This window comes from Bombus flavifrons, chromosome 16 (genome assembly GCF_040668555.2).
Source record: "Bombus flavifrons isolate JBK064 chromosome 16, iyBomFlav1_principal, whole genome shotgun sequence".
NCBI lineage: Eukaryota > Metazoa > Arthropoda > Insecta > Hymenoptera > Apidae > Bombus > Bombus flavifrons.
The window spans coordinates 7,992,557-8,007,765 of NC_138457.1; the positions used below are offsets into that span (position 1 = coordinate 7,992,557).

At 31.3% G+C, this 15,209-nt stretch overlaps 4 protein-coding genes across 7 annotated transcripts; 3 read left to right on the top strand and 1 right to left on the bottom strand.

The window, feature by feature from the left end:
- Positions 1–334: 334 nt before the first annotated feature.
- galla-1 (cytosolic iron-sulfur assembly component galla-1) lies at positions 335–1,858 on the top strand. Its single transcript, XM_069130098.1, has 3 exons — positions 335–633; positions 974–1,237; positions 1,314–1,858. The coding sequence occupies exons 1-3, from the start codon at positions 480–482 to the stop codon at positions 1,409–1,411; spliced, it is 516 nt and encodes a 171-aa protein (XP_068986199.1). The 5' UTR covers positions 335–479; the 3' UTR covers positions 1,412–1,858.
- A 123-nt stretch (positions 1,859–1,981) lies between these two features.
- Positions 1,982–9,579, top strand: CTL5 (C-type lectin 5). 2 transcript variants are annotated; one of them, XM_069130096.1, is made up of 5 exons: positions 1,982–2,799; positions 8,344–8,448; positions 8,531–8,725; positions 8,800–9,005; positions 9,094–9,579. In XM_069130096.1, the coding sequence occupies exons 2-5, from the start codon at positions 8,355–8,357 to the stop codon at positions 9,250–9,252; spliced, it is 654 nt and encodes a 217-aa protein (XP_068986197.1). In that variant the 5' UTR covers positions 1,982–2,799; positions 8,344–8,354; the 3' UTR covers positions 9,253–9,579. The 2 variants fall into 2 exon arrangements, with proteins under 2 accessions (XP_068986197.1, XP_068986198.1); XM_069130097.1 differs by lacking the exon at positions 1,982–2,799 and having other exon boundaries at positions 8,323–8,448.
- A 55-nt stretch (positions 9,580–9,634) lies between these two features.
- Positions 9,635–10,876, bottom strand: RpL35 (ribosomal protein L35). Its single transcript, XM_069130099.1, has 3 exons — positions 10,750–10,876; positions 10,187–10,323; positions 9,635–9,914 (listed from the first exon to the last, which is right to left on the bottom strand). The coding sequence occupies exons 1-3, from the start codon at positions 10,750–10,752 to the stop codon at positions 9,683–9,685; spliced, it is 372 nt and encodes a 123-aa protein (XP_068986200.1). The 5' UTR covers positions 10,753–10,876; the 3' UTR covers positions 9,635–9,682.
- Positions 10,877–10,982: 106 nt separating this feature from the next.
- uri (unconventional prefoldin RPB5 interactor) lies at positions 10,983–13,696 on the top strand. Of its 3 annotated transcripts, XM_069130090.1 has the most exons (7): positions 10,983–11,489; positions 11,662–11,911; positions 11,994–12,140; positions 12,213–12,360; positions 12,435–12,936; positions 13,029–13,157; positions 13,246–13,696. In XM_069130090.1, the coding sequence occupies exons 1-6, from the start codon at positions 11,427–11,429 to the stop codon at positions 13,152–13,154; spliced, it is 1,236 nt and encodes a 411-aa protein (XP_068986191.1). In that variant the 5' UTR covers positions 10,983–11,426; the 3' UTR covers positions 13,155–13,157; positions 13,246–13,696. The 3 variants fall into 3 exon arrangements, with proteins under 3 accessions (XP_068986191.1, XP_068986190.1, XP_068986192.1); XM_069130089.1 differs by having other exon boundaries at positions 13,029–13,696; XM_069130091.1 differs by having other exon boundaries at positions 11,997–12,140; positions 13,029–13,696.
- The last annotated feature ends 1,513 nt before the right edge of the window (positions 13,697–15,209 follow it).

Below are 15,209 nucleotides of genomic sequence, written 5' to 3' on the forward strand. Positions count from 1 at the left end.
TATAATTATGCCTACCATATTTATATTCTACGAAAATACGAACAATATGTTAAAATTTATGTAATATCTAAATAAAATAAAACATACGGGTCTGTACGAGGTCTAACAAGTTCTACATTAATAAATTTGCAATAATCTAATGTTACACACATTTAAAAACTTTACACTTTCAATTCATTTACCTTTCCAAAATCATCCGTTCGCATATTGCATCTAACCTTCATAATCTTCGTATTATTCAATAATACTCGCATTAATTATAATTTTTTCTTTTTGAATTGGAATATAATTCGGTATAACAAATTTGGAACGGAAGGTTGTTTATCATTGAACTTCCGCGCCACGATGACGCACTTATTATGCGTTCTACAAGTTGTTGACCAGAGGTTAGGTCCACTGTAATAACCAGTCATAACATAAATAAATTCTAATGATGTATCGTTGACTATTACAAGTGACAAGGGGGGAAAGGGGCAAGAATGTTGTCATTTTTACGAAAAATTTCACTGGGGGGAAAGATAAGAGATGGTGTGCCGACGAGCGACGAAATGGAGGCTGTTGAAGGATGTCTGGATGCGAAAAACCAAAGTTTGATCTCGCAGTCTGACACTGAGCTAAAGGAGTCCGTTTATGGCAAGTTCATATTATAAATCGAATATAAATGAACCGATTAGAATTCTCGTTGAATCAACTTATTATATTGCTTATTAATAACAGTTTCTATAGAAACCCTTGTTTAACCAATAGTTGTAAACAAGTTAGTAACAATACACCTATTTAATGACTAAAAATTTTGCTAAAAATTAAGCATCATTGACATTACATATTTCGTACTTACAGTTGTATAAATTTCACTTATAAAGTTATTTGTTGTTTTTTTAATTAATCAGAAGATGGGTAATATATTTTAATGCAAAAGGATTCACTAGGAATCCATTTATTTTATCAAAACTTATGGAACTTAAAATCACAGATTTGTTAAGGACAATCAAGGATCCAGAGAAACCACAAACGTTGGAGCAATTGGACGTTGTTTATGAAGACTGTGTTGAGATTTTGAGGCAAACTCCCAAAGGAGTTTCTGTAATTCGTATTGAATTCAATCCAACAGTGCCCCATTGTTCTTTGGCAACATTGATTGGCTTATGCATTAGAGTGAAACTAGAACGTCATTTAGTAGCCCTTTTTAAACTAGATATATACATTAGGAAAGGTACACACTCTACAGAACAAGAAAGTGAGTACAATCAATCATTCCATATATAACAATTACCTTCTTAATCTTAATGTATATTAAATGTTTTACATTTCAGTAAATAAACAAATAAACGATAAGGAAAGAATTGCAGCTGCCATGGAAAATCCTAACTTGAGAGAATTGGTGGAGAAATGTATTCAAGAAGAAGAGTGAAAGCCTAGCTTTTTTGTGGTGCATGGGTTTCATTAGGTTCAATACTGCTCATCTATAGTGGGTTATCTTCATACAATATTAGTATATATAATGAGGAAGACACAAACACAACCTTTACTTTAGTGCAAGAGAATGTATTAAAAGAACACATTTACTGAGAATTTTAGTGAATATAAATACAATTTTATATTTAATTGTACAAAGTTAATGATGCTATAAATATATGTATAGCACGGTTCTGTAGTTACTCTAAATGTGACATTTTATACACGTATTTCAAATCTTGAATAGAAATCAATTACTATAAGTTCAATTGTACATATACTTGATATAAAAACGTTTTTTATTCAACAACCAATTTCCATTGGTAATACGATATTATAATAACAATACTAAAAATGATTCAAATTGTTGTAAATTCTGTAGTAAATATACTTTGTATAAGAATTCCTTCCACTTCATTCAACAATTGATTCCCATTATCTTCTATTACTAAAAATAATCAAAATAGTCCAAATGTTATAAAAATTCCTATAAATTCAATAGTAAATATACTTTTTTCATTTAAAAACAAATTCCCAATATATTCTAATACTAAAAATAATCCAAATATCCTGCTCATTGTAAATATATTTGAAAATATTCTTCCTCTATTCAAAAATCAACTCTTAGAATTGGAAACAATTCAAGTATAAAGATAAAGTAAAAGATGATAAAGTATCAAATGTGATAAGAATTCCTATAAATTGCAAACATCCTTGGTTCACCATTCTTTCTTCATTAAAAAATCATAATAATACTAGAAGTAATCCAAATAGCAATAGATACGTTCATCAATGAAACCTAACGAGTCTGAGCAAAGCTAAACAGCGGAAGGACAATTCCTTAAGGAGAATCCAATTACCAGCTACGGATTGCAACGCGAGAAAAACGAATTCTAGCTCCGAAAGAGTTCGAGGAAGCTCACGCGAGTAACGGGCAAGAGGGAAGCGACCGGTGAGAGGTGCCGGGACAAGATGGGAATTATCCAGGGCCCCTTTCAGGCCCCCGGAGATGCTCCCCAGACACACTCGAGTGGGAAGAATCTGGGTTACTCGAGCCAGAAGGGAATGTGGGCCGGCTATATACCGGTTGCCTGCTCGTACATCGCAGTTCATTCTTCTTTCTCGTCGCGATCGACAAGTCGTAGACGAGCTTAAGTACGTCCCCCATTGGCCTAAGCGAAACCAAACTAATACCAATCTATATACACGAAAGAAGTTCTAGTTATACTCTTTCGTATCTTAGTATCTTTATTAACAATTTACTTCTGTCATTGACTTTTTGGGTAGAAGATCGTCAAGGGTGAACAAAGGTCAACAAAGTGTCCAGAGGAAGATTCCCTTTAGGTAAGTGCACCTGGAGAAATCGAAAGCGACTTCATGAATCGAACGGTCGCGTTGCTTGACCCGCGCTATGACTCTTCGAGCTTTCTCTTCGATGGTCCTATCTTCTAACTGATTTTCGCGCGTTTCATCGCGCGTATTATGCCCGCAGTAATGGTACGTGATGGTTCATTGCGAGTTCAACTATCATCAATTCTCATTGCTTTCACCTTTTAATAAAAATCTTGGTGAATGTATCGTCCCATGTATTTAAAATGTTATTGAATTGTAAAATAAAGTCAATAAAATTCTAAAATTTTGTACGTATATAAATTGAAAATAGTATTGTAGAATTTATGCAATATAGCAAATAAGTAGCATAGTAGAAATACAATAAAATAATTGTAGTAAAATTACAGTTTGATAAATTCATTTTAACTAATTACTAAATAATCATTTAGTATGTGATTGTTTAGAATTTAGAATTTTCGAGATTCTAATAATGACGCTTCAAAATTTAAATTTTTCGTTTAAAAGATTTCCAATGTTATGATAATAAAAATATAAGTTTTATCACTAAGTAATGACATAATGAATGATTATTTAATAAAAAAAAATAAAAATTATTTTTTGTCATAATATAAAATTTTGGGGAGAGAAATTTGAACAAATTTGATGCGCCATTGTTCGAACCTCGAAATATGTTAGGTTAGCTAAAATAAGATATTGTTTACCAAAATTGTCGTGGAAAATTTTTGTATGATATTACGTAGTGAAATTAGCAAAGCCCAATTTGCGATTCAGTTCTTTGTTTCGATATCAAATTAAAGCCTCCATTTTAGCAAACAAAAGCGTACATAATTGATACCTTCTTAATTAACGACGCACTCTCAATCACCTTTACTTAATGATTTATGCTCAATTAGCTATTTCACAGTTCTCCATACGTGCCTCATAATATTGTTCTCGAACCTTTTAACCAAATTCACACTATGTATGAGATTCGGCTCATTAATTCTCACGCTTTCCATATATGTATGCATAGTTTAAGAACAAGAAATTTAGCTAATAAATACTAATTATATCTTCTTTGTTCTTTGAATTCAAACGTAGAAATTATTAACAAAGAATTTTACTGTTCATTTTTTATTCTCTAAGAAGAAAAATTTCTGCATTATCTTTCGCTCTCGTTGCTTGCCTCATCTGAGATTTTAGGTAAACACGTTTGTTTTGAAGATCACTCACTTTCTCTCTGATTCGTGAGAGGCAATGGGGTTTATCTTTGCGAAGGTATATACTTTCCTTGCGTAAGATTTCCACAAGTCTACGCAACGATGCAACTTGTGGAACACGTGAAGTATTACTTCGGCCGGGAATTCATTACGATATCCTCCGTAAAAGGAGAAAAAAGAAGCAAACCAGCTTTTACGCTCGCGATTTCCATCACGAAACCACTTGTCCGACTGAATCGAAGAGAAATTCTCTTCCTCATTGAACACGCTAAGCAAAAGTTTCTGAATTAAAGATCAATTTTTTTCCTAGACTAATACTTCCTTATTGAACCATCCAAAAATGATAACTTACATAAAAATGTTTTCAAAAATTATTTTTCAAATGTTTAAAAATGCCTTACATAATAATAATGCTTATATTAATAATAGAAGAATATTGTTAAATTACATTAGAAATGAATATTTAAATTTTTACCATTTCCATTCTTTAATGTAATTGAAAATAATTAAAAAATGGCAATTAGTCTATCAGAAAGTTGAAAAAATATTATAAGACTACTTAAAAATTGTTTGATGCATTAACTGTTCATTGTAAATCATTCTAAATTACATTAAAAAATGAATGTTCCAGATACAGCTTTATTTCTTTCTTAATATAATAATTTTAATGTAATTTGAAATAATTGGGAATTTACAATTAATGCACGAACAAATTTAAATCATTGTAAATTACATTAAGAAAAAAAATAAAGATGTAAATGGAACAGGTGTCACCGGTGACCCACATGTCATCAAGAACGCATTTGCATAAGCATGGTTTTAACACACAAGTGAGAATACCTCTGCATATGTTGACGTTGAATATATGGGCACCCATCGATGAATCCATAATTTCGTTCGACATACAGTATACATATACCACCAAAAATTCATGCACAAACGAAACATGTCACAAAGAAATAGAACACGGATGAAGTAACGATCCTCGATCGATCTGGATCGGGCGAAAGTCGAAATTGAAGCGGCACCGATTTTCTTCATCCTCTTTCTTTATTACTCCGTCGAACGCATTGGCACGCTCCTGTCTCGTTTTTGTATCGTTGTACTCGTCCCGAATACGCATATGCAGCGGGCTTACAGACAGACGAGGAGCCGTTAAGAAAGACGTAGAGCACACAGACGACCACGTAAACCGGACGATATAAAGCCGGCCAGATAACGGTTCCATGAGCACATACGCGGATACAAAATAAAGCCACGATCTCTCCCTCTTTCTCTTCCTCTATTGCCAACGTACTTCTCACCCTTTAACTAGGGATTAACTTACACCCAACCCATAAAATACATAAAAATATTAGACAATAGTGCGAAAAATATAACTATAAAAATCTCAATGAAGTTTTTAAAAATATTATCTTGTATTGTTAAATATAGAAGTCGCAAAAAATATTGGCATTGGTATTTATGTACTAAGTACAAACTAGATCCGACTATATATTATATTATTTGAAATGTAGAAGTTGATTAAAAACATTCTTTATTAATGGTATGTATTTTTTGCCACATCTGTTTGTGATTAGATAGATCAGTGCGGCAGGAATTGAAAAGTGAAAAATGCACATAATATTTAATGTAATATCAAATATCAAATATGTGTATGGTACTCTGAAATAAATCTCTGCTTAGATTTCATTTCTAGGCACAGAATGCACACATGAAATACCCAAAGTAAAATAAATATTCTAATAGGTAAAACAAATCTCTGCTAAGGTTTCATTTTTTTTATTGTGTTCATAAAGATATGGATTTCCATGAACATCCTCATAATTAGTAGATTCGTAGAATTAATTCGTAAAATTTCTTAATCTCTTCGTGACAGGATAACAATAAAATTTTTGCGCAATAGATAAAAAAACATTCTGTCGAAAGTCTCATCCGGTATGTCGAGCCCGTTTAACACCTTGCTTCCGGAGAATCCTCAACGAAAGCGTAGGGTCGTTTAATCGTAAGCCGCAATCGATAAAATGATTCATACATCGGTCACAACTCGTTTCTTCATCTCAAAACTCTAATTAGTGCAGTTCGTAACTTTCACATATAATTATTTTGCTGCTTAGTATTAAAACAGGAGGATTCAAATCTTATCAAGATAATTAAATCTGTGGAAATTCATGAGGAGATGACTGGAATGCCGTATTGCGTCAAATAATCATTGAAATGACTCTTGTAATTCAATTAATCAAATATTAGCTCTAACTGAGAATTATGCAAATTTGCAAGACTGGTGACCTTTTATAAATATATATATTATATGCATTACATGAAACACAGGTTTAAAACAAATCTGAATATGTACATAGAAACTACAAAATACTTAGAGCAAGTATATATTTCATAAAAGTATTTAAACAAGCGATTATTTATTATATGTATTAATAAGACTAAATACTTGGGATCATCTTTAACACTTACTATATTTAAAATGATTACACTAATCTTTTACCAAATATATCTTTCCAATAAGTACCTTGAAATTTCATACATCTTCAGATTGATTTCCAATTTTGCCAATACAATCATGGCAATCGTGCCTCATTACAGTCCTAATGAAATTTCAAAATGTAATGTCAATTATGTAATACGTACAATACATACATACATGTGTTCTATGGTAAAAATTGAAAGACTTTTGTGAGAGATTGTACATTAAAATTTCCTCTTCTGCGGTCGAGGATCGTTTTGTACACGAAGTTTCTTAGTTATTTAGTTTATAATTGAATTATCTCTTCCGGGATAGCATTAACATTTCTTCAATCCAGGTGAATGACCGCTGACACTAATTTTTAGCGAAAGCCACGCCATTAAGTGCGGAGCTTCATTAAGTCCGCAGCGGCGTGGAATCCTAAATAAGAATCATTGTTATTCAATATGATAATCGAACACGAACTGCTTAACGCAATGGCGGTACATTAACTACTTCAATTATATGAATTATGAAATGGAAAGTACACTGATTGCAAAAGTAAATGTAATTATATTTTAACATGAAAATGAGCAACTTCCTTCTCATTAAGTCATAAACTTCCATCTTAAGGAGTTAATCTTCTCTGAATGGTCGCTTTTCAGTAGATTTTTTGCTGATAAAAAGATTATAAAACGTAGAAACTATTTAATTTTTGTGCATGTGTTTTAATCAAAATACCAAATAGCTAATATCGGTATTATGCAAGATAGAGATCACATCTGCTACATTCTCAAATTTCTAAACAGATTATATTTCTGCTTACTATATAGGGTAAATATTATATCAGTAATTAATTAATTCAAAGGAAATGCCGTCGATTACAACGTGATATTAGATCTGCCATTAGAAACCAATAGTGCCTCTGTATTAAAACAGAAATGGCTACATGTATATGTATATGTGCAAAATGAAAACAGGAGACTGTAATAGAGGTGATTAACGGCATTGCGTTTGAATTACCTGTGCAATTTAAATCACATTATTTGAATGTGGCGCGACTTTTGAATTCTTTCAAAACCACCCAAAGTAACATGGCAATTATCAAATTAACTTTGATTCTGTAGAAGTTAGATTTAATTCTAGCTAATGTATTTTATGTGTGTAAAACAGAAATCAACCTAATTCCCAGTAGTTTCCACAAAGTGTCGCCAATCTGCATACTTAGAAACTATCGTATTAAGCACAAGGAGTTTAAAGTTCTCATATCTTCTTCTAGTTGTTTGTCAAGTTGTCAGTACAGATACCGATCTCACGATCTTCGTGAAATTATGTTTCTTCGTACTATCTACATTCTAAGAAACATCATCTCTTACGTTACAGAACGTTATTGAGATAATTGCTTCATATTCAGATAGCCAGTGCGGCTATTAATTGCGAATCGTTTTGTTTTGTCGCGAGGACGATTTAGAAAGTTGCAGCAAGGCAATAAAGGCCTCGAGGAAAGTCGGCGGCACGCCACAAAAAAATGAAGACCTGTTGCAAAATCCTCCAGCATTTTTCTCCATCGTCGTCGTGAGAGATCCTTTCCTCCTTCGTAGCTCATAATTCACCGTTGAAAAGTCTCCTTTCACCCTCGACAAAGATTCGTTCCCAAGAAACTTTTACTCGCTAGACATTCGACGCTAGAAACCATGTTTTCCTGGAACATTCGCTATCTGTTATTTTTCCATTAAACGAGGTCGCCTCGGATATTGAACTTCTTGAATATAATATCTTTTCTTTAATTGGATGTTAGGCGCTTCTCAAGTAGAAAAATATTTGGATTATTATATCAAGTATAGAGATCTGATTGTTTTTTTCCCTTTTGTCCAGGAGCAACAAATATGAGGGCGATATGGTTGATGTTGGTTCTCGTCGTCGTTGTGGTGAATGCTCAACGCCGACTGGCCCTGCCTGATCCACGAAGCTGTGCTAACCGTAAGTGTTCATTAACCATAATACATCTTATTTTAATATTTTTACTGTAACATAATGAATGATTATTTAAATATTATTTCAGGGGTACGACATGCTACTTATAGGGACGCTAGAGGTGTTGCACATTCATACTTCTTCAGTTGGGAGCACCAACCGACTAGAAGCCTTGAAGTAGATTGGCTAGATTCACGTAATATCTGTCGCAGACACTGTATGGATGCAGTTTCTCTTGAAACGCCACAAGAAAATGAATTTATCAAACAGCGATTAGCAAGAGGTTAATTATAGAAGAGAATGTTATTCTCATTATGTTTACACTTTGAAGTTTTCTTCATTTCTATCTTTATGTAGGAAATGTAAGGTATATTTGGACATCTGGACGTAAATGCAACTTCAATGGCTGTGATAGACCAGATCTCCAACCACAAAATATTAATGGATGGTTCTGGTCAGGTTCTGGAGCTAAGATTGGTCCCACCACACAGCGTAACTCTGGAGATTGGAGTCACACTGGTGGATATGGCCAAGCACAACCTGATAATCGTGAAGCTGCTCAGGTAATTTATTTTTGTATTTTCTTTTTTTTAATTTTTTCTTTTGTTCTGCGTTTTTAATAGTTTTATAATACATGGAATTATGTTACAGGGTAACGACGAGTCTTGTTTGTCGATCCTGAATAACTTCTACAATGACGGAATCAAATGGCACGACGTAGCCTGCCATCATAGGAAACCATTTGTCTGCGAAGACAGCGACGAACTTTTGAATTTCGTGCTTTCCAGAAACCCTGGCATTCGCCTTTAAAAGCTTCTTTTTATAGCTTCTGTGAATTCTTGAATGTTCAGTACCTAAGATCTCTTGATCAACCAAGAATAGCAAGGAACTTTTCTATTTCTTGACTTTTAATTTATATGTCATTATGTATCCATTATAATTAAAAACTAAATTAAATCTCTTCATTCATTCACAATTATATTCTAATGAATTTATATCCTTGAAATCAATTGAATTAAAATTTTATCGATTAGATATTAAACAATCAAGAATTGCATTAGATTTAGATTAACTAGAAGCTGCATATATCTAAGTTTAACTTTTGTACCCTTTTTCTATACAAAATAAAAAGCATTTGCCAATAAGTTTAAAATTGTCCCTTTTTGTCCTTAAATCTTGAAAAGTAACACAGTTTTGAATTTTTAAAAAACCTTTATTTTATCCTGTAGTACCTCACAATTTACACCTTTAAAGCATATTTCCTTGGAGGGAAAGCAAATTGTTTACGGATTTCTTTCAAAGTCTTTCTGTTAGCTTGGTAAGGCGTCAAAGCTCTCCTAAGAGCTCTAGTTTTCTTTGGCCTCAGATCCAAAGGCTTGTACTTGTGATTTTTGTACAATAAACGCAAGTTTTCCTTTTGTTTCTGATGCATAATAATGTATACCCTAGCTATTGCCTTCCTCACCACTCGGCTGAAATACAGACAAAACAAAAATAAAAATATTATCTCATTCAAATAATTTTTCAAATAATCGTTTAAAACACTGAATACTACTTTTAAATATATTAATTGAAGATATGAATAAAAACTTTTATTTTCTGTAAAATTGAGTTGAATTATATATATCTGTCGAATATAGAAGCTATATTAAATTACTACGTTGACTTCATAGTAATTAAATTTTTAACTAAAATTAAATTTTGAGGTAAAGTAATAAAGGTTTTGTATAAAATATATACATACATTTTCGAAAGTTTCGATGCAGCACCACCAGTAACTTTTGCCACACGAAGATTTGTCAACTCAGTTTTGAGCTCTTCCAGCTGCTTGAGCAACTCATTTTTGTCTTTTGTCCTCAGATCAGTACACTTAACCTTACCCTGAAACGACAACACAACACTGCTCTTTAAATTGCACTTTTACACATTTCGATAATTTCAGCATTCGACACATGTTTCTTTTGATGCTGCTGCTAATGAAAACATAAATTTATAATACCTCCCTAATATTGATTGTCAATTGAAACGAAGCAACATTCAATTTAATTAATTAACATGTTCGAAACATAACTAACATACATAAAAACGAGCGATCAAGCGAAAAATTTTTATTTAAAAATAAAATGTTAAATATCTTGTTAAAGGATTGAGAGGTTATGCGCACGCTTGTCATCAAACGCGATTCCGTTAACAAAAATGTTACGATATCTTTGCAAGAATCGCAATGGAAAATACTATAATCAAATAACTAAATAACAATTATGAAGGATGTTTTAAACAAAAAGAGATTTTCAACAATTCACTGACCATCTTGCGATTATTCCTCTTCAACGGAAAAAGGAAACAAGGAAGAAGATCATGAACCAATAAGAGACATTACCACGTGTCTCTAGTGAATAAGTATCGTACTGTGATCTTAGCGTCCTCTGTATTTCCTGTATTTTACTATATTTGAATATATTTATATTTCTGTTAAATAAAATAATAATTTTTCTTACTTTCCTTTAAAAAAATAATAAAATTAAGATAAATTTAAGTTATGTCATACACTTAGATTATTATAAAAATTAATATTATATAGTGTAATAACTTTTATACTATCGCTTATACGGTAACATCTTCCACAGTGTTGCAAAGATTTTTCAGATTTGAATAGGATTTTCTAGGTTATGTTTGAAGAATTAAACAATTTAAAAGAGTATTTTCGATAAAAATTATGGCAATATAAACTGACATTGAAATGTGATTATGTTAAATGATTTAGATAACTGGACAGAATATTTTATGTAGTCTATGGATTCAAAATTATTGCAAAATATTAGTACTAATATTAATATACTTGTCATTATGTTTTCGTATATGTAATATCAGAGTTGATAATACAAAAATGAATAACATTATCTTTTGTTTACTGTCAGTAGAGATTTTTAATCATATTTCCTCGTCTTTGAGAAATATTGTTATTTAACCTTTTTAATTTAACGATGAATTTTGAGGACGATACGCAGAAAGTTCGACGTTTACTTTTGGATGAAGCTCTTGTAAAGGTAGATTCTTAAATAAAAATGAAGAAACAAAAGAATTCATAAAACAATTAACTCTTTATTTAACTTGTTCTATCAAAAATCTAAAATTAATTATCTTGATAAAATATTTTACAATATAATTCTGTAAAATGCAAATTAATATGTATTTAAAAAATGTGTAATATTTTTTAAGGGAATCCAACAAAACGAGGAACAGTGCAAAATATGGACAACTTACAAGAAGGGTCATCAGAAAGTTGCAGAAACGTTGCAAACTTTCCAGAAGGATTTATATGTAAACTGTATGGTGCCAATTGGAAAACGAGCACTAATGAAAGGCAAATTGATTCACACAAATGAAATACTTGCCTGCTTGGGTGATGGATACTTCGCAAAGTATAGTGCTGCAGGTGCAGCTGCACTTTGTGAAAGAAGAATACAAAGTATGTTCAATATATTGTGAAATAGCAATAATCTATTAATAATTAGAATTTAATGAACGATAGTTGTAAAATTTTCTTCTAGAAGCTGAGGAAATGCTAAAGAACTTAAACAAGGAAAGAGATTTGTATGAAACTAGGATGATGATGATAGAAAACAATCTTTTTGAAGATTATGCTGGTGGAGAAATTGTGGAACATTGGAATGAAGATCAAATTACAGAATGGAAGAGTAATTATTCTCATCTCTTCTTTATGAATAGATTTATAAATGTATCTAAATATTCTTTAATTCTTCTTACAGAAAAACACAGAGAAAGGGAAAGAGAGTATCATCAGAAATTAGCCAAACTTAGACAGGAAGACAGGAAAAAGATAGAGACAGAAGATGATTTATTTAATAGGCTTGATCAGCTTGAAATTGAAGAAGAATTAGCAGATGAATTAAATAGGTACATTTATAAACACTGTAATTTCTCTAATTCCTGAAATTTCGAATTTTCTTTAATGTTATTCTCATTAATAGATTAGGAGATAAAGCATATGAACTTTTTGGAGCAGAAGAATTGGAAGAAGGACAATGTTATTATGAATCTGAAAGTTCCTCTAATAGTGAAGAAGAAGAAAAAGAAGATGATTCTAAGGAAGATAACAAACAAGTTCCTGATTCTGATATATATCAACATAAAGTCGAAACTTGTAAAGTTAAGAAATTGGTTTCATTCGCAGAACCAGAAGATCTTTCAAGAAAAGAAAAAGAAAATTTGATGAAAGAAAAGGAGAAAGATTTTGAAGAAGATATTCTTCGGATAGAATTCACTCACTCTAAAAATAAATCGGTTACGAAATCGAATGGAGATTCGATAGAAACACCTGCAGATATTTATAGATTACTTTCTAAACCTAAATCTATCTTAAAAAGATCAGCAAATGATTTGCCTCCTGAGCAGTCTGCTCCACCAGAATATAGCACAGAAGACGAGAGTGAAGAAGACGAGGACACTGTTAAACCTTCAGCTTATGAAACTGTAATTCATAAAAAATATATACAATCTTTTAATATACAAATCTGCTTTATAATAGTAATATGAAATGATGGAAATATTTTTATAATTTTTAGGTAGTGAAAGATATCAAAGAGAAGAACATGTTAGAAGTTACAAATGAAGCTTTAGAAAAGATGGAAAAGAGTACCAATACTAGGCCTGTTAGTAAATTCAAACGAGAGCGTCAACGAAGACAGTGACATATATAGAATTAAATAATTGTTTTGATATTTTTTTCAATAACAATTTTTAAAATACTTTATTAATCCGAAGTTATTAATTTTTTATTAGGAATATATAATTATTCAAGAGCATATAATAGTTATTCAATCTGAGGGACATAAAAAGTGTAACTTGAGAATGGATTAATAAAGAAATTATTTTTCATTTTTAACCTTGAGATCTATCTTGATTTATTGTAAATACTCATTTACGATAGGAAATTGCGACATTTTTGTTAGGATACCAATTACTGTGATGACACACTTGGAGAGGCAAATATATATTATCAACTTTCTATAGTCTAGGGTCTAGATAGGATATTGATAGGACCTAATTCAAATTTGGCGCTGTTTGCTTCTATTGTGGTTAGCCAATGATGAATTTCGTAATATAAGTATGTAGTTAGTAATGATCACGTTCTCTTGTTAGGTAAGATTACTTCTATAATTTCGTATAATCTTTCTAAACTTTAATAACTTTAAATAGTGAAAGTGCAGAATGAAGCTTTACATGAAAAGGATTATATAATGTTGTGATTTGAACACTCCCTGAAAGAGAGGAATAGAAAATAATTTACATTTGCATTAATTAAATATTACAAGTGACTATGTATGAAACAATTGATTTTTCATTGGGAACGGTCAATAAGATGTTAATACATTTGGTTGAAATTGTTGTTACTTTATTAAGATTGCTGTTGATCTTGTATTGTTTGTCTTTTCTTTCTCTTTTGAAGCATGCAAATATAGGAATGTAAAATGTAGAAATGTAGAATGTAGGAGTATAAAAAATGCGGAAATATGTACAAATTTGACAATGTAAAAGCTTAGAAATACAGAAATGAACAATTTTAGAGCTTCCGTTCCACAATCCCACAATATCAAGATAAGTTATATCACATAATTTCATACTGGTAGATGGTATCCTAATTTGGCACGAATTAGAAGATTAATCTTGAGCCATAGTCGACTTGATATTGACATTATCTAGCATTGTTTTTTTCACGCTATTCACGTCCTTCATTATACATTATTCGGGCCTCCGTAATTACCACGACATATTGACATTCCTTGGAAGAAGAAGTTCGAGAACAATCTCGAGTACAAATTTCGTAAACATTACAAAAGATATCATACATCAGATACTATTACTAGTATAAACTTATAGTAGAAACTCTGATTATCTCAAAAAAGTTTTAAAAATTTTTTGTAGTATATTCCTGACAAAAAAACATTAGAAAATTTTTATATTGCGTTTTTAATTAATTCTTAGAATTGAAAAATCTCATATTAATTTTATCCTATATTATTCATATATTATTATTTTTAAAGTTAAATAGGATATACGTGTGTGAATAAAAAAAGAATGGAATAAGTGAAAATTTTACAAAAAGTGAGGAGTTGATACATTCGGCTTCTGAGAAGCTCGCGATTCCTTTCGATTCATCTTTACGTAAAACTGACTTGAAAGTGCTTAAGCACTTTTATATGCATCCTTGATTTACTTTCGATCTCGATGTCAGATCGAAGGGGTCGCGTGACGCCAACTATGATGAAATAATGGACTTTTTGTTAGGCGCCCACTGGGATGATGCCTTTTCTTCGTCCAGTTAATTCATTATTCACATCACGCTGTTTCACAACGAGATATGGTAACATCAAACCATATACATATAGAGGAGAGAAAGAGGAGATCGGTCAAATTGTGCTGAAGGATGCGTTGCGTAAAATTGAAATGAATTTAGAGCATCCTTTGAGAGCATAATGACCTTGTCTATCATGCTTCAGAGAGAAAAAGATTATCTAAATAGATCGTCTGCAGAATCCTTTTTAATCGTCTGGAGAAAGTAGGAAGATCCTATAGCATTTGTATCATGTTTTATCTTCTTATTATCTACGTATAAATTCTACTATGATATCTGAAGAATTCTGAAAATGGAGAAATATGATTAACGTAAAAAGCTGAATCATAATTTATATAATTTTACTAAATTAAAAATCTTAATCTTATTTAATAGGAAAAAATTGTAAATC